The following is a 27,029-nucleotide window of genomic DNA, read 5'->3' on the forward strand; positions in this document are numbered from 1 at the left end:
TTGTGCTGGGAGTAGGGTCACAAGCCCTGTATGGACTGATCACTTGCCTAGGGGGCTGCTGGCTTGCAGGAGGGCAAGGCCTCACTGATGGATTTCCCCAGGCTTGGATCCTTGCTGCAGGCTCCCTGCTGTGAGGCTGGTTACTGCTACTGCTGCTGCTGCTGTTCTTGACCATCACTCCCCTCCCACCCCAATGAGACAGACTTTTCCTGCCATGCTGGTAAGTTGCTTTCCTGCTTCTAGACCAATTCTGAGGCAGTTTAGAGGGGAATTTTGGAGGGCTTCAAAGGGTTCCTTCCTTACTTGGCCATCTCAGCACCAGAAGTTCCAATTAAATCCTTATAGTAGAGCAATTCAACTCCACACTGCTTTCTACTCTTGCCTCTTTGTCCTATCAACAATCATCCCTTGTTTAACCCCAGACCTATATTACTCTCACTATTTGCCTTCTTCATTCATATAAATATATCCTGTTAAATAGAGCTAGAGAAGGTCACACCAGTCTGATGGGGTGATGGGACCTGGACCCTGGATTTTCCCACATAACCCAGTCCCTGGTGTTTCACCTGAGGCATCTGGCCCATCCCAGCCCACCTAGATATTCAATAATCTTTTTAAGTGCCCTTTCACTGTGGCTCTCTGACCACTTACCTCCTTTCATTGTCTTCACCTGGCACAACACAGGCTACTTACCACTCCTTAATCCCAACAAGATCTTTTCATTGACCCTTTTTCTCTATAAAAGTGTCATTCTCACCCCCATTAAGCTGTAGATTTACTAGGAATCTGCTTGCCATACTGGTGTTACAATGAACCTTGCTACTTTGACTGAAAGAAGGCTTGAGTGATTGAATTCTTTCCAGGCATGATCCTTCTCCCCCTGTACCCTTACTGCAACAAGTTTACCAACTGGGTACCCTGACTCATCTTCAATTTTTTTTTGGTTTTTGGCAGGGCAATTGGGGTTAAGTGACTTGCCCAAGGTCACACAGCTAGCACATGTGTCAAGTGTCTGAGGCTGGATTTGAACTCAGGTCCTCCTGACTCCAGGGCTGGTGCTCTACTCACTGCACCACCTAGCTGCCCCCCCCCTTATCTTACTTCAATTGAGACCTCACTGCAGCAAGTAATCTTTGTGTTCTTTCCTAATTGAGTACCTATCCCATTCCTCAGAGAAGCTATTCCAATCTTCTCTCCTTAATCTTCTCCAGTGTTCCTCCTCTACTCTCTCAGTTGAGGACTTTGCTTCTTTATTGAGAAAACTGAGACAGATTTGCCAGGAACTTTCCCCCATTTTTTTGATCTCATAAACCCTTTATCCTTCTCCACCCCCTCTTCTCTGGTTTTTTATAGGGTAGTTTTCCTCCCAGCCAATACCAAGACATGTGCCCTTGCCTAGGGATGGAGTGGAGGCAACTCAAACCAGCTTAGGTGAACCAATTGTTAAATTTTCAATGTGAGCATTTACACCTTGGAAATCAGCAAATGCTACAAATCAGGGCTTGATTTGTTGTTTTGTTGATGCTTTACACTTCAATAGACAAAAATTTAATAATGCAAATTTAACTAAAAAGTAGGTCATCTATCTATCTATATACATACATATAGGTATATATACAAATATATTTATATAAACTTCTCTTGAAGTTTATATAGCACTCCACTGCTTTGGTTTCATTACCTCCTGTCTTATCCAGCACTTGTCCTCTCAATATAATAATAGTTAACAAATTAAGGTTTAAAAAACTCTTTACCTCAACTCAGTGAGGTATGAACTATTGTGATCCACAATTGCAAATGAGGAAACTCAGGGAGACAGAGATTAAATAAATTACCCAGGGACATAAAGATGGTAAAAGTGTCTGAGGTAGAATTTGAATTCAGGTCTTCCTGACTACAAGTCTAATTTTCAACCTTTCCTTGTTTAATGGTTCCTTCCCTAGTAACTAAACTTGCTTGAGGCTTCCCCATCCTTAAAACACTTTCACTAGCCCTACAAACTATAATTCTTTATCTTTATTCCCTTTGTCAGCCAAATTCCTAGAAAAATCTGTCTACACTCACTGCCTTCACCCCACAGCCCTTTGTTTCTGGCTTCTGACTTCGCCCCTCAGCTTAAACAGTTCTCCTCAAAGTTATTGATATCTCTTAGTTACCAAATCTAATAGTCTTTTCACAGTACTCATCTTTCTTCACCTATCAGCTGCATTTCACAGTACTGATCATTTGCTTCCTGGATACTCTTTTCTCTCTGAACTTTACTGACATTATTCTCTCCTGATTCTCCTCCTGTTTACCTACTCCTTTTCATTCTCCTTTGATATCTCAATATGCCTGCTAATTGTGGGTGTTCTTCCAAGACTCTGTCCTGGTCCCTTTTCTCCTTTCTTTCTCTGGTGACCTTATCAGTTCTCATGAGTTTGACTATCATCTCTATTCAAATGATTCATAGATATATCTGTCTCTATATACACATAAGCATATGTATATATGTGACTCATTTCTTTTGTTTATCTTTCAAGTCATTCACAACTTTCACCCAACCTTCCCACTCTCTATGTTATAGGCGAACTGGCGTCCTCTCTGGTCCTCTGTGCTTTGGTTGGCCACTCACTCTGCCTGGAACACTCTCTCTCCTCTTCTCTGCCTCACAGAATCCTTCTCTTCCTTCAAGTACCACCTTTAATGCAAAGCCTTTCCTGATCTCCCAAACTACTAATACCCTTTCTCCTCAGCTATCTTCCATTTGTCTTATATTTATTCTCTGCAACTATCTATCTATCTATCTATCTATCTATCTATCTAGTATCCATCTGTCCTTCACAATAGAATACAAATTCCTAAAGTAGGGATTTTTTTATTCTTTGTATTTGTATTTTTAGTGCTTAGCATGTTGCCTACATACTAGATTCTTAATAAATGCTTGTTAATTGATAAATTGATTGATAGGGGAAAATGACCATTTACAGTACTGATTATGAGGAGAATGTATCTTGTTTTTTAGATTATAGGAAAAATGGAACTTTTCCTGCTTCTTTATTATTATATGTAAGTGTGTATGTGTATGTGTGTGTGTGTATACCCCCATACTGGATATATATATCCAAATTGGGGGTGCCCAGACTAGCCTTGGTTGCACAATACACATATGTGTACATATATATACACATATCTATATATACATCTATAGATATATAAAGAGAGTATTTAGCGGTCTAGCCCATGCCATTTCTTTATAGAATAGGTGCTTCATAAATGTTTTAAAATAGTAAACTTATTTTGAATTGTAATAATTTATATAGATCTCTTATAAATTATTAACAATCATATTAGAGGTTGCTCTAAACAACTAACAGAGAAATTCAAATCGAAACAACTCTAAGGATCTACCTGGTGCCTAACAAGTTGCCAAAGTTAACAAATGATGCCAATAGTTAATACTGGGGGGTTGTGGAAAGACAAACATACTAAATCATTGTTAATGGAGCTGTGAATTGCCTAACTATTCTGGAAAGCAGTTTATATTTATTCAAAGAAAGTGCCCTTTGATCTGGCAATTCCACTGCTACACATTTAACCCAAAGCATTCAGTGACAAAAATAAGGGTTCCCATATGCATCAATCTATTTATAGTAGTACATTTTATAGTCGTGAACAACTGGAAATAAGCATTTATTAAATATCTATTGTGTGTCAGGTACTGCGCTAAGTGCTTTATGAACAGTATTTCAGTTCTTACTACTTTGTGAGGTAGGTGCTATTATTACCCCCATTTTATTGTTGAAGAAACTGAGGTAGATAGAAGTTAAGTGACCTGCCCATGGTCATATAGTTAACAAGTGTCTGAGGCCAGACTTGAATTCAGGTCTTCCTGACTCCAGTCCCAGGGCTCTATCCACTGTGCCATCTAGCTTCCCCAAGTACAAAGTAGATGCTCATCGATTGAAGAATGGTTAAACAAGTTGTGGTATATGAATGCAAAGGAATTTATTATGCTGTTGGAAAGGATGAATATAATGACTACAGAGGAGGATGGAAGATTTATACACATTCATGCAAAGTGAAGTAAGCAGAAATGGGAAAATAATATGCATAACTACAATAGTGTAAATGGAAAGAAAAACAAAACAGTACAATTTTACTATTGGGAAATTAAAATGACCACTTTTGAAGAATTTCTCAGCCTGTGTTCCTGGAGATCCTAGAGAGAATCTCAGCCCCCCACTGGATCCACTAAGAAAAAGATTTCTTAGTATGCTAAAGAAGACTGTGTGCTGGTAATAGCTTCAGCATCTCAGGGCACTGATTCAGTGTTTATAATTTTTCAGGTCCACTTAATGTATATAGCCAATCAGCAATATTCTGAAGCAATTGAGGCTAACACTTTCCACAGAAGAGGAAAGGGGAATCAGACAGGGAAAATAGGGGGGACATGGAAAACATTCAAAATGCAACTGCCAGAATTTGTAAAAATGAGAAAACATTCCTTGTTCAAGGGCTAGAAAGAAGAGGTAATGGAATATTTTTATAACTATTAAAAGGAATGCAGGCCTTCATGTTGCCCAAACTGGGGATGCCCGGACTAGCCTTGGTTTCACCAGCATAATCTTCATAAAATTAGTGAATTATGACTTCCATCCAACTGGTACCCAGAAGCCAAAGCAACTAGACAAAAAATAGTGTTCCATGTTGGCCCTACCAACAATGGGAAAACTCAACATGCTAATCAAAGATATTTAGTACAATGTCTGGAGTTTATTGAGGCCCTTTAAAGCTGTTGGCCTATGAGATCTTTTAAAGGAGTAATGATGCTATTGGGTGTGTTATGTGACTTGGTAACAAGTGATCACAGATCAAGATGGAAAACAAGTGGCTCATGTTTCTTGTACTGTTGCAACCTCTTATGAAGTGACTGCGATTAATAGAATTCAAATGAGTAAAGATCCAGCTAGAGGATGAGCTGAATCTAGAGCACCCAGAGGACTCTGTCCTGAAGAAATCCATTTGTGGAGAAGCTGTTACTATTGATAAAGTGATGGAGATGACATATACAACAGGAGATTTGAAACTATTGGAGACCTACCTTCATTACCATGTTAAATCATGCATGTGAGTCTTTAGATAACCTTTAGCCTGGGGACTGACTGTACTGTTTATTTTAGCAGGAATGATATTTTACTCTGTGAGTTGACAGATTGAGATTCAGGGATTGGAATGTTTCTATATGTGGAATGTTTCTCCCACCTGGGACAAAACTTGCCCAGGCAAAAAAGTTTAAATGATTCTGATGATCTGTGCAAAATCCAGGTTGCTGCAGATGCAACTGGCATGGAATTAATTTTGAGCATAAGGAGAATTATTTTTAACCCTCTCATAAAGTTTAGTAGTAATGAAAAGGAGAAGGAAATGGAGCTAATCACCACCTCATAGGCTCTGCAGATTTCTGGCAAAGCTGACAGATTCAGCCTCGAGTTTAAAGAAGGAGAGGTTGCTATGATTTATCCTGAAAACTTGAAATTATTTAAGGACATTTTGAATGTCTGTGAAACCTATAGGAACTGTTGGCTTTTGTTCTACTGCTGATCAGAATGAAATGTTCACATACCATCTCCCAAATACCACTTTCTCCACTTTCATCAAACTTATTGATGTCTCTGGAAGACAGTCAATGACATACTATATAACTGGAATATTGTTGTTATTTAAATTCTTCTCACTTCACTCTGCATCAGCTCATGCAGGTCTACCCAGGTTTCCCTGGGGCTGTCCTTTTTGTCATTTCTTGTGGTACTGTGATTTTCCATTATATTCATGTACCATAGTTTGTTCAGCTTTTCCCCAATTGATGGGGTTTCTTTCCTTCTCCTCCTCCAACTACAGGAATTGCTGCTGTGAATGTTTTTGTGCATATGGGTCCTTTTTCCTTTTATTTGGTGTCTTTACAAGTACTTAACATGATAATCATAACAAAACTCTTCCACTGAGATTTGCTGTGGTCTTTCTTGGTTCTAATTGAACTGCTTTTAGCAGCAATTTATTTGCTTTGAACTGCTTGTCTTTACAGACTCAGTCTATGTTCTAATTGCTGTTGGTCTCTTTTCACCTTGTATCGAGGGATGTACAGTACCATTGTTCTCTCTTTTTTAATATCAGTCAAAATGTCTAAATTCTGCTTTCTCTTCATAAATATTTAATATTTAAATTTCTATTCCATAAGAAAAAAAAGACCCTCCCCTTCTTTTAAGTGCAAGACATTCACAGACTAAATAACAAGATTGCAACAAAGTTTATAGTTACAGTTTCCTCATCTGTTAAATGAGAAAGTTGGACTAGGCTAAATCCTATGGGTCTATCCATTTATGTGAAAAGAACAGCTGGCACTGTATTATGTTTTAATTCTCTTAATGCTTTGCCTAAATTAGTAGAGATTGTCAAGAAATTTCTTAGAACGTTCACTCCTACAGAAAAAGAGAGGTGTCTACAGGCACCTAGCACAGTATGTGACTTCCTCTGGGCTAGATTTGATGCCTGTGAGCACACATGCACATTACATTTCAGAACTCTGACATAGTTTCCTAAGCATTTAACTCCTCCTCGAGTGGAAAAAAACCCCCAACCCTATCCTATTCCCGCCCTTTATACATAGCTCTCCCCTCCCCCTTTTATATCTTATTACAGATTCGGTTGTGATTTTCCTAGAAAGCTTGAGAATTAAGTTAAATTACAACAGACCGGTTATTCTACACTTTTTTTAGTCTGGAGAAGGACCCAATAGGAAATGCTAGTTTGTAATTAGGCTTTTTCAAGGAGAGAAGTCAGGCAAACTTGAACTCAGACGGCAGCTGTGGTTGGCATGCGACTTGATTGACAAGAACTGGTAGAAGAAAACCGGTATGAGGGGCGGAGGATTGGGCAAGAGAGACAAAGAGGATTCTGCTGATATGAAACGCTATAACCAGTCTGGGTTGAGGGGTGGGTTGCTCCTTACAGGAAGAAGCACTGGCTTAAGGGGGAGGGGGGCATTTTCCAGGGGTTTATCCTTCCTTTAACTAGAAGGACAAAGAGGGGAGGGAGGAAAACTGGGGGCCTGTGAAGAAGGTGGGTGGGGAAGAGGGTGGGGGCAACCAGCAGAGCGTCACGTGGCACTTCTCAGAGAACAGAGCTGATATACGGGGTTTCTACGCACTGTTCTTCCGGGTTGAAGGTGCAAACCCCGGTTGGGTTCGGAGCCTCCTGAGTTCCATCGCCGGGTCCCCTCCCGGGCAGGCTCTTTCCTTCCAAGCAAAGGTCAGTTTGGCAGCGGTTGTTTCAGATTTGCTGCAGGTGCAGGCCGCCTGGCCAGTGGGCAGGAGACCTGGGGCAGCTGTTTGGGCTGAAGCCTCGGGAAAGGGACTCAGGAGCCCTGACCTTGTCCCATTTCTTTGGTCTGGTAAAGAAACTAATCTCTGTGCAAAAGGGGGCAGGGTGGTTAGAATCAGATAAAATTACAGTTGTAGGAAAGAGAGCCTTGGGTCAAGCTCTCTTGCTAGCTGGGAGGGGGTTTGGCGCGGCAGTGGGGGCGATGGTGGTTCAGAAGCAATGTATGGGCGCGGGTGGTGGCAGGGGGAAGATGATAAGAGCTAAGAGCTAGAGTCTGCAGACTTAAGAGTCAAGGATTCCCTTAGCGGAGCTGAACAATGGAAAGAGAGAGACGGAGACAGAGACAGACAGACAAACACGGAGACCAGAGCCACAGAACGTTAGAACGTTGAGTGCGCGGACTTTGTGCGATTACGGGGCTGGCGGTGCCATTCTTCCAAAGGATCGTGCACTTTAAAGGCCCTGCGCCTCTCTACAGCTGGAATAGACCTTGGTACCAGCCAGTACAACTAGTTTTACAGATAGGGAAACTGAGGCCCAGTTAAATGATTTGCCCAAGGTCCCACAGATAATGCGTGGCAGATCTGAGGTTTGAACTGAGATCCTCCCAATTCCTGCCCTCTTTCTATTATACCAATTTTGCTGGTGGAGGGAAGAATTCTAGTAGAGCTAAGGAAAGGGACGTTACTGAGGGACGTAACTAAAGACCTCAGGTTGTGTATGGATGGGGGCATTTAGAGTTAGGAATCTGCACCCCAAGAGTAGCAGATTCCCTACATCGTATGCTTGATCCGTGGAGAAGACCGAAGGAAGGGGCCCGAGTTGTCCTACAGGACGGCCATTTGAAGGAAGAAGGTTACAGTTCCGAGCTGATGAAAGAGGGACAGGAGCAGGAGGAGGCTATCTGCCTGCCAGAGATTGAAACTGCTAGATAGAAATGACTATTATGCGGCCCCGACCAATCAATGTCCAGGGGAGATTATAAATAGCGGTTTCTTTCAGCTGTCTGCGTGGTGGGAATTTTGGAGTGCACCTTAGAAGTTCGTCGTGGGAGGGACTAGCGGAGGCGGGCAGACTTGCACTGGCCTATGTGGGGGCAAGTATCAGACCAGACCAGAGCTAATGTTTATTAGGCAGCCGTGCCTTCGTTGGTATGTTTGGCTTTGACCGTTATGACCTGCGCACTGTTTTAGCACGTCCTTTATTTGCCCTCTTTGCAAGAAGCATTCACAAGTAAAGTTCTTCAAGTGACTAATTGTCAGGAGGCCTGGAACAAACCATAAACAGTGTTAGAGTATTAGTCCCTCCCCTTTGTTCTAGACTACTGAGAGTACTTCTGGTTCTCCACTTTTTTCCCCTGCAAACTTCAGCTTGTTTACTGTTTGTTTTGACAGTCTTGCCCTCACTTTCTACCTTCCCAGGACCTGAGCTTTTTGTGTGTCTTTTATCCCCCTTTGCTGATAACTCAGCTTCCAGTTAAGATTGAGTGAAACATATTACTTGCAAAAGAATTTTCTCTGAAATTCTTAGTAAATATGTTCTGTAGATGTACAATCATTTGTTCATTCAACCAGCAGTTTTTTTCTCCAAATCACTTATTAATTGAGTACCTATATATGTGCAAAGGACTGTTTTTAGAATCTGTAGGGGACAAAATAAGTTGTGATTCTTCTAATGGAACTTACAATCTCGTAGGGAGCATGATGGGCAAAAGGAGGAATGTGAAAGCGGAGTGAGAAAGGTACAGAGTGATTGAGAAGTTCAGAAAAGGAAAGTCTTCTTGGGATTGTATAAAGTAGTCATGGAGTAATAAGCTTACACTAATATAGTACATTAATGTCTTCCAAACCTTTTTATACTCCCCTCTTGATTTCGAGCTGGATACTGAAAGGTGGTTAGGGAATTGGACAGATGGAGGGAGGAGGATAGAAGGACATTCCAAGCATTGGGAACATTGTGAGCACTTAAGGATGCAGAAAGTCATGGGGTCTGTTTGGGGAACAGTTTTGGCTGGAGGGAATAGAATATAAGGTCAGAAAGATAGGTTGGAGCCGGATTAAGGGGGTTCTTAAAGTTTGGCCTTTACCTTGTAGGCAAAGGGGAACCACTGAAAGTTTTCTAACAGCTCTGATATGATCAGTTTTGAGGATATGTGATGGTAATTTAATAATATCAAGAGCAGCCTCATGAAATCATTCTATCAATAACAGTAATTACCTATGTGCATACATATGCATGTGTATTTAATTCAGACTTGTGATTTCATTAGCATAGGAAACTCCTTTTACTTATCGAAGATTGTTGTCAACAAGCATTTAGTATTGCTTACTATGTTCCAGGCATATTATTGTCTACTGTGTGCTAAGTGCTAGTGATGTGAAGAAAGGCAAAAAAGTGAAAAAAACCAGGCTCTGCTCTCTAGGAACTTACAGTTTAATGGGGAAGACAACATGCAAGCAACTATATACAAGCAACATATGTACAGGATTAATTGGAGATAACTTGCAGAGAAAAGGCACTGGAATTAAGGAGGATTGAGAAAGGTTTCTTGTTGAATGTGGGATTTCAGCTGGAACTTGAAAGAAGCCTGGGAAGAGAGAAGGTGAAGATGAGGAGGGAAAGGAGTATGGCCAGGAAGACAGCCAGTAAGAATGCATGGAATGTCTTTAAAGTTATGAAGGGTTTTAAAAGCCAGAGGACTTTTTGTTTGATCTTGGATGTAACAGGGAGCCAATGGAGTTTATTGATTGGGGGTAGGGGGATGCCGGGAAGGTGACAAGATCAGACCTGTGATTTAGAAAGATCACTTTGACCTATGAATGGAGGATGGATTGTAGATGGGATCGGCAACTATTTTGCAATTTACAGTCTTAGTTGCCTGTGACATTGAGAAATTAAATGACTTGCCCTGGATCACCTAGACAGTGTAAAACAGGTCATTTTGACTATGAGGCCTACTTTCTATCTACTACTATAAATTGCAAGATTACTTTTGTAGCAATGTATAGGATGAATTGAAGAGTGAAGACAATGTATGTAGACAAGATTAGAAGGAAACTGTTAAATAGTCCAGGCTAGATGAAATGAAGTCCAAAATTAGGGTGGTTGCTGTGCAAATAGGAAGGAGGGGATGGATACTACATGGGGTTTTCAAAATTCCTTTATTTATCTGTGTGGCAGGATTTTCCCCACAACAAAATGTAAATTCCTTGAGGGCAGAAATGGTTTCATTTTGTGTCTTTATGCCAGAGCCTGACACATAGCAAATAAATGCTTGTTACCTGATTCATACCTTTCCAACTTTATTTAACATTACTCTTCTTCAAGCTCTCTCCATTCCAAACTGGCCTGTTTTATGTTTTCTATATGAGACATTCCATATCCCATTTCTGTGCTGTTGTCTCTGCCATGCTGTTTCCCTACCTCCCCACTTCTTAGTATCTGTAACTGCCTTCAAAGCTGTTAGAAGGCCACCTCACCTCCTTTCCTGGTTCTTCTTCCTCCTAGTTGTTACGGCTTGCAGCCTCATATTATTTTGTACTTTTTTGTATATGTACTTTTCTAACTTATCAATGTACATTGTCCCCTTTCACCACCCCCAGCCTCCCAGTACAATGTAAGTTCCTTGAGGGTTGGCAATCTTTTTATCTTTGTTGCCCTTCTAAATAGTTTGGTGGCTGTAACATAGTAGGCACTTGATAAATATCTGAGTCAGTGAATGTCGGGTACTGGGCTGGAGGCTATAAGAATACAACAGTGAACAAGACATGATTCATACATAAAGGAGCTTACTTACACTGTAGTAAGGGAGAGAAGACACTTTCATAGATAAATACAGTACAACAAATTACATGATGTATGCCATAAACTCTAGCTGAAAGTGGTATATTAAATTATAGTTTGAGGGAGAGAGGGAAGGGGAGATAGATTAAGATAGAGGGGGAAGATGGAGAGGGAGAGAGGGAGAGAGGGAGGGAGAGGGATAGGGAAGGAGGGAAAGGGAGAGAGAGAGAGAGACAAGAAAGAATTCTGCCAAATGGTGCTGACCCACTCTTCTTAAAGTCCTCCTTGCTAGAGCCCTATACCACAACCTGGAATTTTGAAAATGTGAAATGCATACCCTTGGGATTGCAGTCCTTGGCAGGCTTCCTGTCAAGGAAGCTCTAGGACAGTGCCAAATCTCAACACTTATGCTGGAATTTATTGAATAGGAGGATGACATGGTCAGACCTTCAATTTAGGAAAATCACTTTGGAGGCTGAATAGAGGATAGACTGGATTGGGGAGAGACTTGTGCCAAACAGATCAACCAGCAGGTTCTTGCAATCGTCTAGGCATGAGGTAATGAAGGCCTGCATCATAGTGGTGGCAGAATTAGGGGAGAGAAGGGGGTGTATTTGAGAGAGATTGCAAAGGTGAAACCTACAGGCCTTGCCAACAGATATGATATGGGGAGTGGAAGATGACACCTAGATTGTCAGTCTGGGGGACTGGGATGATTTTGGTGCCTTTGGCAGTAATAAAGAAGTTTGAATAGGGGAGAGGGTTTAGGGGGAGAGATAATGAATTCAGCTCTGGATGTGTTGAGTTTAAGATGTCTACTGGACATCCAGTTTGAGATGTCTGAAAGGTAGTTGGAGATGTGAGACTGGAGGTCAGCAGAGAGGTTAGGGCTGGTTAAGTACATTTGAGAATCATCAACATAGAGATGGCAATTAAATCCATGGGAGCTGATGACACCACCAAGTGAAGTAGTTTAGGGGGAGAACAGAAGAGGGCCAGCACAGAGCCCTGTGGGACACCCAGAGTAAGTGGGGTAAGGATCTAGCAAAAGAGACCAAGAAGTTCTTGACGATTCAGTGTCACAGAGGGCTCCAGTGAAGTACCCCAAGGATCTGTGCTTGGCCATATTCTGTTTAACATTTTTATTAATGACTTGGATAGCTACAGATGGAGTGTTCATCAAATTTGCTGATGATAGAAAGTTTCTAGGGCTAGCTAACACTGTGGATTACAATGCCTGGATCCACAGGATCTTGATCAGCTAGAGCATTGGGCTGAATCTAATAAGATGAAATTCAGTGGAGATAAATGCAAAGACTTGCCTTTGTGTACCAAAAATCCATTTCAAAATTATAGGATAAGAGATAGGTGGTTTGGTAACAGTGGTTATGACAAATATCTTAGAGTATTAGTGGACTGCAAACTCAGTATGAGTCAGTCTAGGATATGGTCACTAAAGAGCTAATGAGATTCTGCAGAGAGACAGAACTTCCACAACAGCCCCATTGTATTCTGCCCTCATTGGACCTGATCTGGATATTGTCACTTCTGGGGATTAGAATTTAAGAAAGACTTACATAAACAGGAGAGTGTACAGAGGACATTAACCAGGATGATGAAGGACTTTGAGGCTAAGTCATAGGAGGTTGAAGGAACTGGTTATGGCTAGTCTAGATAAGAGAAGACAAAGGGAACAGGACAGCTATCTTCAAATATTGAGAGCTGTCACAAGGAGGAAGGGTTAGATTTATTCTCTTTGAAACCAGAAGGCAAAACCAAGAGCTGAGGGTAGAAGTTGTGGAGAGATTAATTTAGGCTTGACATGTAGAGCAGTGAGCCCCCTTTCTCTTGAGATATCTGTAGCCCACCAGGTCCACAGATATTTTATAAAACATCATTATAAAGATCACATGGCTCAGATTACAAGTATGATATCAGTAGAATGAATTTATTGTCAATTCCTTCCCTCAGAACATGACACAGGGTGGATTAAGAATTTGTTTACCAGCATTGGTGAAATTGAATCTGCAAAACTTATTTGTGATAAAATAGCAGGTGTTGTATGCTTGGCTAAGCTCAGAATTTATCATGGATGCCAATTTGTACCTCAGTGGACTCCCAAGGACAGTGACACAGAAAGATGTAGAGCGTATATATTCAAGATTTGGATGCATTATGAATGCCTGTGTAGCTGTGGATCAGACAAGTTTGTCCAGCGGGGTCGCGTTTATTTGGTTTGACAAAAGATCAACAGAAGAACCAAAGACCATTTTTAATGGTTTTAAATCCCTCTTCTGTTCCTCCAAACCCATTACAACAAAATTGTAGCCAAGCCTAACCAGAATAAAAATGTGGTATTGCTCTCTTGGGTATGTCACTCACCAGCTAGACAATTTGGAGGGCCAGTTCACCATCAGGCACAAAGATTCTGGTTCTCCCCAATGGATGTAGATCACATGACTGGGCTTCTGTTGTGAGTGTCCCAAGAAATGCATCTTCTGGCTAGTGCATCTACAATTTAGGCTTGATGTCAGGAAAAAGGTCCTAACAGAACTGTCCAGATGTAGTAGAATGAATGGGCAGCTTTGAGAGGTAGTTGGGTCATCCTGCTTGGTGTAGAGGCTGTACTATCATATATACCTTTTGTTTGTAGATTTGATTAGATAGCTGTTGAGATTCCTTCCAACTCTCAGATTGTGATTTTGGGATCTATTTGATTCCTACCACAACCCTGTGAAATAGGTACTACAGGTGTTAACTATTTTACAAATGAGGAAAGTGAGGCTCAGGTGAAATTACTTAACCATGGTCCCACAACAAGTATGTATCAGAGGTGGGATTCAAAACCAAATGTTTCTAAACCAGCACTCTATTTATTTCACCATGCTGCTTCTCTGAACATCCATTCTAACGAACAAAGCTGGCAGAGGGGTAGGTGGTAATGGAGAAGACATTCTTTTGGTGGTGCCTGTGCAATCTTCCCTGACTTACTGTAGTGCTTAAACAAGCCTTTTTCGGGTGAGTGAGTGAGCTAAGGCAGTTTAATTAATATTTCTCTGGGAGCAGGTATTGTTTTTCTAAGCTTCTTCATTTAGGTGCTTTTTTATTTAGTGATTTGTAGGTACCTAGGCCCTCCTTTCTCTTTTACCCTTAAAAAAGTGGGAAAGAAGAGATAAACAATTCCAGGATGGTGGTGGTCTATTTTATACTATCCCTAGGGGCCTCCTCAGGTCAACTGGGAGGGCAGTGGCTGAAAGTGCCCTAGCAATGCTCCCCCTCCTCCAATACCTCCTCCAGGTATTTGAAAAAGTTGTGGGGAGAGGTTTCAGACAATGCATTGATAGTGTCTAATTAAACTTGCTTCTTAACAACCAGCATTTGAGATTATTACAAAATTATTTTAATTTTTTTGTTTTTAAAATTAGGATTGCAACTTTTTATATTTTACTCTTTCACTATTTCAACTTCCAGAGTATCCTAATGAAAACAGGAGAAAGGAACAGGCAGGTTTTCAAAGGGGATTTTCTATAGCAAACTGTGTCTTTATGGTCCTACAACCTGAATAAAGAATGTAGAGAGTATAAAGCTCCTCTTGCTTGTTGATTTAAAATAAAAAAGACTCAGAGGAGCAAAGTGCAGACTTGAAGGCTGTCAGGTAAAATGATTCTTGCGTATATGTCAATAATTTCAAAGTCCTTAAGAGGTTCAACTGTGAAAGTAATTTTGTTCTATGATCTTTTGAATATTTACATGAGAGAAATTAAATGTGGAATTTCACAAGAGAAATTAAACATGGACATATATTCACTGTTGTCATTGAACATGTCTAGTGTATGACTCCAATAAAAGGGTCTGTTGAATGAGTTTTTTCAAATATTTGAAGATGACATTGTACTAATTACATAAAATTCTGGTACACTGAAAAGTCTCTTTAGTGAAATTCACAATAATGTAAAAAGAAGGGCTTAACCATCCACACTGAAACAACAGAGTGACTTAAGATATATGCTGATTTCCCAGATTTTATTTGCCAAGTTAGATGAGTACCTGTGGAATTAATCCATTAATGTGAGTATCTTGGATAAACACTCTAGGTGGATAGTGACGTGGGCCTGGAATTGAGCAGGAAAAAGAAGTAAAACAGGATTGAATTTGGGAAATTGGAGAGTGTGCTTAGTGACCTCTCTGCTTCCTGCAGAAGTGCTCCTTTTGAACACGAATATTCTCCTGGTAATTTTATAAAGAGTCAAACCCTGGAGTGCCAGGATATCGAAAAAGTTAAAATGATAAATAATCTAAAAGGCAGTGATTGATGTAGGCACACTGCAGCATGTTAGCAGTTGTGACTTGTGTTTAAATGGTGTGATGGAGAGAGTGCTGAACTTGGTGTCAGGAATAGCTGAATTCAGATCCTGCCTCAGACATTTAGTAGTTATGTGACCCTGGATGGGCCACTTAATCTCTGTCTCTCTCTGTTACCTCATCTAAGAGCACCTACCATATAGAGTTGTTGTAAGGGTTAAAGGAGATAGTATAAGTAAAGCACTTTGCAAACCTTAAAGTGCTGTTTAAATGCTAACAATTAGTGCATTATCTAGACTCTGCATCCAGAAAAGGAGATAAGCCTATCACATAGCAAGAGTGGGAGACCATGCTTAGATTGCTTAATTTTGATACATTTGGATCATTCATTCTTGTTAACTATGCTGGGTGCTGGGGATACAAAAACCAAAAACAAACAGCCCTTTCTCTAAAGGAACTTGTATTGTTAATTAGAAACATTATACAGCCAGAAAGGAAAATACAAAATATGTATCAAGTAATTTCTTAGAGACGTGCCCTCAGCTAGGGGGATCAGGGTGGGCCAAATCTAGGAGGAGGTGGTTCTTGGGCTGATCCTTGAAGGAATCTAGGGAAGATTTCCGTGGGAAAATGTTTGGGAAAATATGGACAATAATCACACAGAATTAGAAGGGGGCAGAGGATAGCTGCAGAGGTATGTCTTTAAATGGGTTAAATAGACTTTGGGGGAACAACCTTGGGAATCTCCCTACTACTTTAACTGTTTCTGTGGCATCTAGATTCCCAAAAACTGACTTACAGACCAAATTCTAGCATACAACTGATTTAAAGTAGGAGACTTGCTGCGTATGAACTTGGTGTGCCATCACCGCATATAACGATGTTTTCTTGTGTATTTTTTGAAATCTCAAAAGCAAAAATAATGATTTCCACCCCCTCCCCTTTGTTGGACTCGTTGCAGTGCATTGGAGGGGATCCAACATGGCAAGCATACTGAAAACAGTGGTGACGAGCTACTCAAATCCTCTACTCATTAATTTGGGATCATTTAAGGTGCTACCTGGGAAGACAGAAGTTTTACGAACCTTTCACACCCATCAGACGCTATGGTGTAAAGCACCTGTTAAACCAGGTAAAGTTCAAGTTTTATGTGAATCAAAATGTGAAACAGTTTTAGAAGATTCCTGAAGAGAATCAAATATTGTGATACAGAGAACAATAATGTGCTGTCTTCAGTGGAGTCTGGTTCTCTGTTAATCATCTTTAGATACTGGGAAAGGTGTTGTCTTGTCAACCTGATTCCTTTTTTGCCAGTGGAGAGGATTCCTTGCAGAAAAAGGCAGATAATTTTCTTAGCTGATGTGGAGTGTTAAACTGCATATACATACGTACACACACATATATGTATGTGCGTGTATGTGCATTATACACATATACATGTGTATGTATATATGTGTATATGCATGTGTATGTGTGTATATATGTATACATACATATATACACGCACATATACATGGGAGGGAGAGAGTGAGTGAGTGTGAGAGTGTAAGTGTGTTGGGTTCCCTCCCCCAGCTGAGATATAGGAGAAATCTGGACATTTTCCTAACCATGCTCTTATAGATCTTTTGAAAACAAAAATAATCATTCCCCAGTTTGCTTGATATTACCTTTTAGTTTAAGAGCTTGACAGAGAGTTTCCGGTTTGATTTTTCCAAGCTTCTGTAGGTTCTTATTTCTTCCAGATCCTATTTCCTTTAAGTTAATCCTTTATTCACTGACAGTAAGGAATTGACCCTAGCTCAACATTTTGTGGTGTTCTTCCCCAGCTTCTTCATGAAGGAAGAAGTGATCTCAGGATGCACCAGGGGAACTTTCATATAAATAATTCCTTTGAGAAAGGGATAACTTTCTTTGGCCAGGGAATAATCACAACTCCTTGTTACTGCCTCTGTGATTTGGCCACAGTCTAGCGTGAACCTACTGGGGACATTGTCTATAGAGTAGGGATTGGACTAGGAGAGGCCCATGTTATTGAGTGAATGGGGGGGCTCAGATTTGAAAACTAATAAATCAGAAGGTTAGGCAGGTCAACTCCAAATGAATAGAGTAGTCCCTCATTCCCTTGTGTTATCGAATCTAATCACTGGAGTTCTCTAGCAGTATAAAAGTAGAGTTTTGTAACTTAGAGCAGGGCTTCTTAACCTGAGGTCCATGGGCCCCTTGGAGTCAGGGTTTGCAAACTTGGATGAAAAAAGAAAAAGCTACATCTTTATTTTAATATAATTTGTTTCCTTTGTAATGTTATGCAAAATATATTTTATACATTCATTCTGAGAAGGGATCCATAGGCTTCACCAGGGATCTGTGAAACAAAAAGAACTATCCTCTGATTTAGGGAAACTTTGATCTTGGCAAAATTGTGTTTTAGTAGTCTAGATTAAATAAAAGCCAGATATATGGATTTCTCCTAGGAAACAGATACATTTTGAGGATAATCTAGTATAAATCAAATGTACTAATTTATTGGAAAATTTCTGTGTATGAGCTAAAATTCAATTAAAAAATCTTAAGAAGCATAAATACTTAGATATAAAAGAGATCTTTTTGAGTCTTGCTGCTGTTTGGGCAAATTCAGTTTACTAACAATAATCTCATTTAAACTTTAGGGCATAGCGTGAGGGCAGTGAAAGGACTCGGGAAAAGAATCAGAAGGCAAAGTGTTCAGGAAGGCCTGGAAAGGTGAAAAAAATGAAATGGAACAAAACAAAACTGATCCCCAAATACATTATATATGTTAATTTGCATGTACATAATGGGGAATTATCTCTTTTAGATTATCTAATGAATAGTAGTTTAGTTAAAGTTACATCATGTAAAATCTCCTGAAAATTGTATATATTTTTCAATGCATGCAACTCAATGATGAAGTGAAAACTTGATTAATGATTAAATTTCCTAATTAACTTTTCAAAATGAAATAATCTCAGAATTTAGATGTTTGGTTTAAAACAGCTAGCCAATTCTGATTCACAATGTTAATATATAAAATACTATTAATAAAATAGTAGCTCAAATAGATAAAGTGTGATAATTACAACATGTTTTACATATATGTCATTTGGTCCTCACAACTCTGTGAGATAGATAGGGTAAATATTATTTTCTCATTTTACATATGAGGAAATTGAGCCCCAGATAGATGAAGTGATTTGTTCAAAGTCATGCAGTAAATGTTAGAACTGATTTCTACCCTCCATTTATCATTTTTATTACATGGCAAATAAAAAGGCATTCCTTAGCTCTGGCCCATCGTAAATCAATTTCCTTTTGGTAATATACGATCTGGGTGTCTTCATATATCCTTGGTAGGAACTTGAAATTATCATGACGTGGTAATAGTTAGTTGGGAAGTTGGCATGTTAAGAGTTTCCATCCCTTGAGAAAGACTACTAAATAGGACATTTACATTATTCAGTTTACTAAAACCCTTAGGGAAAACAATAGTCTTTTGCAAGTGGTGGAAAACTTTTGTGTACTTTGCACAAGCCTTTCTCCCCAACAGAAGGCTATTATTATTCAATCGTTTTTCTTTGTTTTTCTTGAACCAAAAGAGTTCTTTCTCTTTGTTTTACAGGAATTCCATATAAACAATTGACTGTGGGGGTCCCCAAGGAAATTTTCCAAAATGAGAAGAGGGTAGCTTTGTCACCAGCTGGTGTTCAGGCCTTGGTTAAACAAGGTTTTAATGTGGTGGTGGAATCGGGTGCAGGTGAAGCCTCCAAGTTTTCTGATGATCACTACAGAGCTGCAGGAGCTGTAATCCAAGGGACACAGGAAGTATTAGCATCTGATTTGGTTGTCAAAGTAATTACCTTTTTTTCCTCCATCTACTTAGTATAACTCTTTGTGCTTTATTTGATATGAAAATGTTTAATGTCTTTTAATTTAAATAAGTGGTTCTTTGCTGTGCATTTCCTTCAAATTCTTATATAACTTTTATCTAGTGGTCTTCTTTTAGCTGTAAGGAATGGAGAGGGAAACTTCAGTGATTACTCCTATAGAAATGTGAGTTTTTTTTAAGTGACTAGGGAAATTTTGCATGCCATCAGGTTCCATCTCTCTAAATATTTAGAGCAAGTATTTATGTGAATTTGGAGTGAAAAATGGTGCAGTTTGAAGCATGGACCTTGCTGTCCCATAACCTTTTAATAACTAAAAGGCACAATGATTTAAGATGTGATAGCTGCTATTTGTAAAGTAGGGAGTGGTTATGGCAAAGAAAGTAACAAGTTAAATGACAGTTTATATTATTAATGTCAGGAAGTAAATGTTGCAGAAGCCCTAGATTTTAGAGGTGGCAGATCAATCTAACCTCTTCACGTTACCTAATGCAGAATCTGACCTGAGGTCTAGAGCCCATTAAAAATTGATATAATAGCAGGCTTCTTTAACAAGCTTAAAAAAGTGAGGTAAGTAAAAATTACTTTTCTCATAAGAATACTTGTAGGTTTATAGAATTTCTTGGGCATTGTTTAAAGGTCCAAGCAAAATATACTAAGGTCATGACTGCTAATAAAGCTAGTAAGCAAAATTTTCTGATTTTTGGTATAGCCCTAGTTATAATTAAAAAAAATTTATATGAATCCAAATCACCAGTTTAAAAGTCTGAAAATTAGAGTACTTATATTTTTCCAATTATTAAGGGTAAGTGATTGAATCTGACATTTTAGTGAAATAGGAAATTCCCTCTATCTATGCAGGCTGGCACCTTCTCTGCACCATACGGGTCTTTAGAGAGTTGCCTAGGCTAGTGTGTCAAATTCAAATAGAAACATAGATCCCTTTAGGCCACATGTTGACTTAGAAAACACCAAATTAACATTATGTATTGTGTTTTTCTTTTGTTGAATATTTTCCCATTGTATTTTAATATTGCTGGGCTACATGAGAATCCATTATTTCTGATAACACTGAATTTGGTCTGCCAGCTCTTCAACATGTTTTTAGCCCACATGAAAATGTAGGTGAAGACAATTTCTCAGCCTTCAAATTTCTTTAAAAATGGTAAACTTTTTATAATAATAATAATAGCTAACATTCGTATAGTACTTACTTTCTGTCAGGCACTGTGCCAAGTGCTTTATAATTATTATCTCATCTGATCTTCATAGCAAAACCTGGGAAGCAGGTGCTATTACTATCCCTACTTTACAGTTGTGGAAATTGAAACCGACAGAGGCTATGTATCTTGCCCAAGATCATAAAGCTAGTAAGTGTCTGAGACTGTATTTGAACTCAGGTCTCCCTCATTCCAGGCCTGACACTCTATCTACTGCACCATGTAGCTATCTCCGTTTAAATAAGGAAAAGCCTATTTTGGTAAAAGACTTACACAGAATAAGATCTATAAAGAGTTTGGAAGCTATGATACTTAAAGGATGTTTTGGATGCTGCTGTAATTAATTGAAGCATGATATAGTGTGATGATAAAATGTTGACAGTTTGTTACTTGTGGCAGTACTTTTTAAATGAATAGTTCTTTTTTCTGAGCTTACCCACCCAAAGCTATTTCATTAACTCCAAAATATAAATTTCACATCCAGATATTTATGGATAAATATAGATTGCCATCTGAAACATCTTAAATTAACTAAATCATATATGGGAGGTTTTTTTTTTCGAAAGGAAAGATTACACCAGTATACATTTCAACATATGTAAATAGTAAATTAAAATAACAAAGAAGTTTACTATTTCTTACCATATTGAAATGTGCTGGAGGTACCATCTTTCTCTTTCTTTACTCTAATTTAATTCAACATGACTATAAATCTGAATTCTATATTCATATTTTTAAGAATATATATGGTTTTTTTCTGTGTTTGTAAGGAACACAGGTAAACATACAAATCCTCCTTACTTTGTATTTAATAATACTTTGCGCATGGAACCCCACTATCTAAATTTATGTACCTTTATGACAAAATTTTCCCATGCTTTTCTGCCATTGGATCTATAATAAAAGGATTGAAATGGAGAGAGTTGTTTGAAACATCCTCTGTTTGCTCAACATAGTTGATTCTCTTGCCTTGAGATTACATTTTCCAATTGTTTGTTTGTATTCTAAACATTAGGAATTAAAATAAGGCCAGTAGATAAGTTCAGACATCACCAAGCAGTGGTATTTTTAAAAAATATATACTTTGTATAATCCTACTCAGTGATTTCTTGGTGAAAGACTTGGGCTAATGCTTTAGTTACGACCTTATTGCTGCTTTTTTGGTGAAGGATATGTATATATTTTATATGTTATGGTTTTTAATTTTAAAAATGTTTATCTTTTTCTTCAGGTTAGAGCTCCCATGCTAAACCCTGTATTAGGCACCCATGAGGCTGATCTTTTAAAGAAATCTGGTACCCTGATTAGTTTTATCTACCCAGCTCAAAATCCGGACTTGCTGAGCAAACTTTCCGAAAGAAAGACTACAGTGCTGGCAATGGACCAGGTTCCAAGAGTCACCATTGCTCAGGGATATGATGCTCTAAGCTCAATGGCCAACATTGCTGGGTAGGATAAATATTTATTTTAAAATTTAAAAAAAATTCAGTTTAAGTGAAAGCAGAGCTGTATTATAAAAACATTTTTCATTATAATTCCAATCTTATGTTTGATTTTTCTGTATAGTTGTTTCTGATTTTTGGCTTTTTGTAGACAGTTGCAAGGTTTAAGTCTTGTTTCATTTTATCTTGGTAGGTAAGTGATCTGTATATCTTTTTCTCCTTTTATTTTGTTGAAGAAATGACTTTTTCATGTTAGTATAATTTCTGCTAGAGATATCTTTCAGTTTGTTTTCATTAATGGATGAGTATAGATTATCTGAATAGGTACTAATAATTATTTGAAATTCATCATATATGCATATGTAATTTTAGCAGATTTGTTTCCTTAATTATGTTTTACTTAATTAACAAATCAGTTGGGATTCCTTGAGTGTTTGCTGTGTCCTCATAGCATCCTCATCTCCTCACCTAGGTATGGTGCTTTAGGAACACATTGTGTGGCAGGGGAGGACCAGGCTGAGGGAAAAATCCGTAAGTGGGTTATCTCCCCTGATAATTAAAGTTAACATGAGGTTCTTTCTTCATGTCTGCTCTAAAATATCTTGTGTAAATGAAGTATGAATCATCTGGTTTTAACTGTAGCAGTTGCTGGCATTTATGTAATACTTCAAAGTCATTAGGAGTGTATTGTTTATTTTGTGTTTTGTTCCTTCCTCCCCCCCCCCCCCCCCAGTTACAAGGCAGTTGTACTAGCAGCAAATCATTTTGGACGTTTTTTCACTGGCCAGATCACAGCAGCCGGAAAAGTTCCTCCAGCTAAGGTAATTAACAAAAACTCATTACTCACTAGCAAAGATGATTTCCCTGCTATTGAGGTTTTGAGGAAAGTTTTCCCTTAGTTTAAGTTTACCTAATTGTATAAAAGCGTGAGTATTTTTGAAATACAGAATTTCCCTTAGGAGATTCTTTAGTAGTTTCCCACTGATATATTCCTCTGCCTCTCCAGAGATATGCTAGGCCTTACAGCTTGAATAGTTAAGTTTTTGCCAGGTGTGATGGTACAAACCTATAATACTCTACTTCTGGGGAAGTTGAGGTTGGTGGATCTCTTGAGCTCAGGAATTCTGAGCTATAGTAGGGCTAAAGCTGATTGTCTTCATTAGATCTGTCACCAATATGAAAGCCCCCCCAAGAGTGAGGGACCCACCAGCCTGTTGTAATAGCAATTTAGATATGAAGATCTTTCCAACTCATTAATAGGCCGTGTGACTTGCTTACATCACAGGAAGCCTAAGTCACATGTGGTGGGAGGAGCTTGCTGAGAGGAAAAGGAAGTTGTGTCACAGGAAATGCAGAGAGAGCAGTTAATGGCAGTTGAAACAGAGCTGAGGGAAAGAGAGCAGACCTGTGATAGCTGTGGTGTGGTGGCTGTGAGTGATTGTTTTATGGGAAGGCCCCACAGCGGGGTGGATGGTTTTGGGATGGCGAGGCTCCGTGCTGTGATATTGTATATCGAATTCTTTGCTGCTGTGACGGATTGGGCGGATGGCTTATGGGATCTGGTTCTCTGGCGTCTGAATAAATGGTTTACTTCTTCTACTTTCTATGTGGAGAGTCTCATGTATTTTGGGATACAGAACCACATAGACATTTTGACAATTATCATCTATATTTTGATTATTACCTTGTTGATACACCTGTCTAAGGAGGGACAAATGAATCCAAATCAGAAAAGCAGATCAGAATGGAGGTCAGAGCTTCCCATGCCAATCAGTAGTGGGGTTGGATCTATGAGTAACCCCTGTACTTATAGCCTGAGGGAGATAGAGAGAACCAATCTGCATCCCCACTCCTTCCCCTTAAAATGAATAAGTAAACTTGCTCTAAGATGATGAGCTGCAGAACTCTTTGCCTCTTATTTTCTATCCACCTTGGTTCTTCTATTGAGTTTCCTTGCCTCCAGTCTCTCCTTCATCCCAGTCCTTTACATTGATGCCAAAGTAATCATCTTAATGCAAAGATTTAGCAATGACCTAGCAGCATAGAGGGTAGTGTGCAATTTTAATTTCTCCATTGAGCAGCTTAGTGCCAGGACTGATCAATTGTGACTTTGGCATCATTGTGAAGGATGATTTAGAGAAAGGAGAACCAGCTATGATAGTTCAGGTGAGGAAAGGGTAATGAGGACCTGAGCTAGGTTTCAGGCAGTGTGAATGCAGTGGAGTGAAACAGAGAGATGCTAGGAGCTATTTTGAAGGTAGAAATGAAAGTATAAGTACAATTGGCCACTGACTGGATTGTATGGGGAGGGGCGTAAAAGGGGAAAGGAGGGGGAGGTGGTCATAATCAGCACTGTCAGGTGCTAGAGAAATATGGAAGAAGATGAGCACTGAGAAGAGGTCATCAGTTTTGACAGGTTGCATTGATGACCTTGGAAAGAGCAATTTTGGTAGGAAGTGAGTATTCAGAGCCCTGTTTCAGGGGGTGGAAGAATGGGCAGATGATGAGGTGTAGAGGCAATGAATATGGATCACTATGGAAATTTGTAGGAGAAAGATAGTATGATAGATTGAAGAGATGGAAGGGTCAAAGAGAGGCTCCCCCCTCCCTCCTCAAGGATAAAGAAATGAGGTAGGTAAAAGGGAAGGAGCCAGTGGAGAGGGAAATAAAGTGGGAAGGAAGCAAGATCCCAGAGGAAATGGGAGGGGGGGTTGTCCTCAGAGGAACAAGCACAAGTGTTGGTCTTGGCAAGAAGAAGGTGCTATCTCTTTTTTTGAGTCTGGAGAACAAGGAAATAAAAAGGGAGAAGAGAGGTTAAAAGGCACTGAGGAAGCAGAATGTTAAAAGAGCTCAATGTCACATGATCTGAGCCTTTTCAGGAAAGTGTGAGATCAGGCCATATGAAAAAAAGAGGGATTGTGGGGTTGGGAAAAGAAAAGAGAAATTCTGGGACAGTTGTTGGGGACAATATAGTAGAAGGGAAAGTATGAAATCATGTGAAGTGCTTTGTGCTCTTTAAGGGCCTATAAATGTCTGTTACTACCTGGGAGATGAATAAAAGGATTACCATGTAGTAGTGATGGGCCAGTTGAGGTTTGATTTCATAAATTTGAAATGGACTCAGGCAGCATTGTTTCATGGCTTTCTCCAGTAGCTTCGTAGATCAGGAATAGGAACAGAGATGAAGACAGAGGGCAAGCTTGTATTAGATATGAACAGGTCAGGAACATAGGAAAATGAGTGAATTTGAGAGTAAAGGAGAGCGTCCATGAAATGGCTCACCATAGAATCAAAACTGTGAAGGGAGACAAGTGAAGCTAGAATAGGAGTAAAAGGCTGGGGGAGCAGGGAGAAATTAAGTGACTAAAGGTCATATATCTATTAGGATTATGGTTGTGATTATAATTATTTTAAGACTGGGGCTTCCCTATCTCACCCAGGCTAGAAGTATAGCTGCCGCTCACTTGTCTGATCCTAATACTGATTGGCAGAGAAGCTTTAACCTGTTCTATATCTTCTATCCTGGGCTAGTTTATTCTTGCTTAGGCAGCTTGGTGTCTCTCCACTCCTGAGGGCTCACCATGTAAGTGCTAGACTTGATGTGGACAACCGATTGGCTTTAGCTCCATTGCATCTTAGAATGATCAGACTCAAGGAAGCCACCAGGAGCAGGGATTGCAGGGTGTGTACCACCATGCCTGCCATCATATGCCTTTCTTTTTAGAACTCTTATTTTTTTTTTTGAAAATCTGTTTTTTCTTCTAGAATATTTTTTCTTTTTTTAAAAAAAGTTTTCTATTAATATCTTGTTTTTACATTCCCTAAAATTACCTCTATATTTTTCTCCTTCCTCCCAGGGAACCATTTTATATAACAAAATTAAAAAAAATGAAAACAATTAAAAGGAGAGGGAAAAAAATCAGCATAATTAATCAACACATAAAAAAATCTGAAAATATAAGCAGTGTTTTACATCATGGATCTCCCATTTCTGTAAAGGAATGGAAGGAGGTGTTAGCTCCTATTTTTTCTTTGGGGCTATGCTTATTCTTTCTTACATGATATTTTCACTAGTAACTGGGAGAGGGCTATGCTATAGTTAAAGGAACATTGGCCTGGCAGCTAGGGAAAGCTGGATTCTTATCTTGCTTTTTCCACTAAGTAGCCTCTGCTATTCAGTGAATACATGTGATTAGGGGTGAAGACTTAAACTGTGGGCTTCAGTTTGAGCCAAATAAGAATATTGGACTGGAAGAATTTCCAGTTCTAGAATTCTATAATTCTGAAATATCTAGTCCATATAACTGTTAGGTCCATGTACTTGTGGAGGACCATGATTTTGTTTTTAGGGTCATCCTCAGATTTTCTTGGAGGGGGTGGGGCGCGGTGCAGATACAAGTTGGTGAAATAGGCCTGGAATTATTCAGCATTTGCTACAGGTATGAGAATTGCTTATCTTGGAAATGAAAAGTTGGAAATGTGATTTGACAGTGGTGAGTAGTTCTATTTTTCCGTTGAGACCAAAACAATATTAAAAGTGTTTAGCTGAATCATGAGGGATTTTAAGTAAGATCCAAGAAAAATTTTTCAATAGAGAAGAAAGTTAGATACTCCCAAAGAAGGCAGGGTCATTCTCAAGCCTGAATTCCTTCACGTATAGGAATAATTCTCATCTGTTGAATTTGATCTTAAATGTAGTCCCTTCTACAATCAGGGAGTTGCCCAGATAACCTTTCTAGATTCTGTCCTCTATTAGAGATCAATGATTATACCTTGCATTTGCTGGGACCCCTAGTTCCTTTGTTATTTCTGGATGCCGTTGCTCAGGATGACTAGGATTGAGGAAGTTATTCACATTTGTGGGTTGTTGTATGTTTATAAGCATCATTAATTCTGTGAATGCTGGATACCTTCTGAGGGACATCGTCTAGCCTTTAATTCGACAATGTATCTACCAGGCTTTCTTTGCAACAGTGCTCAGGGAGATTCATTTCTAAGGTTCTCAGAACATTGTTTCTATTTGT

General features: G+C 39.2%; 1 protein-coding gene and 2 pseudogenes across 1 annotated transcript in view; all 3 read left to right on the plus strand.

Annotated features, from left to right (window-relative positions):
• The first annotated feature begins 214 nt into the window (after positions 1 to 214).
• Positions 215 to 8,294, plus strand: LOC118839157 (annotated as a pseudogene).
• NNT (nicotinamide nucleotide transhydrogenase) overlaps positions 7,179 to 27,029 on the plus strand; it is a 120,048-nt gene continuing 100,197 nt past the window's right edge. The window contains exons 1-5 of the mRNA XM_036759766.1: positions 7,179 to 7,287; positions 16,406 to 16,576; positions 19,079 to 19,308; positions 21,795 to 22,012; positions 22,739 to 22,826. Coding sequence (XP_036615661.1) covers positions 16,426 to 16,576; positions 19,079 to 19,308; positions 21,795 to 22,012; positions 22,739 to 22,826 — 687 coding nt within the window. The 5' untranslated portion in view covers positions 7,179 to 7,287; positions 16,406 to 16,425. The remainder of the gene's footprint in view (positions 7,288 to 16,405; positions 16,577 to 19,078; positions 19,309 to 21,794; positions 22,013 to 22,738; positions 22,827 to 27,029) is intronic.
• On the plus strand, positions 8,513 to 13,690 carry LOC118839165 (annotated as a pseudogene).

Source organism: Trichosurus vulpecula, chromosome 1, assembly GCF_011100635.1.
Source record: "Trichosurus vulpecula isolate mTriVul1 chromosome 1, mTriVul1.pri, whole genome shotgun sequence".
Classification (NCBI taxonomy): domain Eukaryota; kingdom Metazoa; phylum Chordata; class Mammalia; order Diprotodontia; family Phalangeridae; genus Trichosurus; species Trichosurus vulpecula.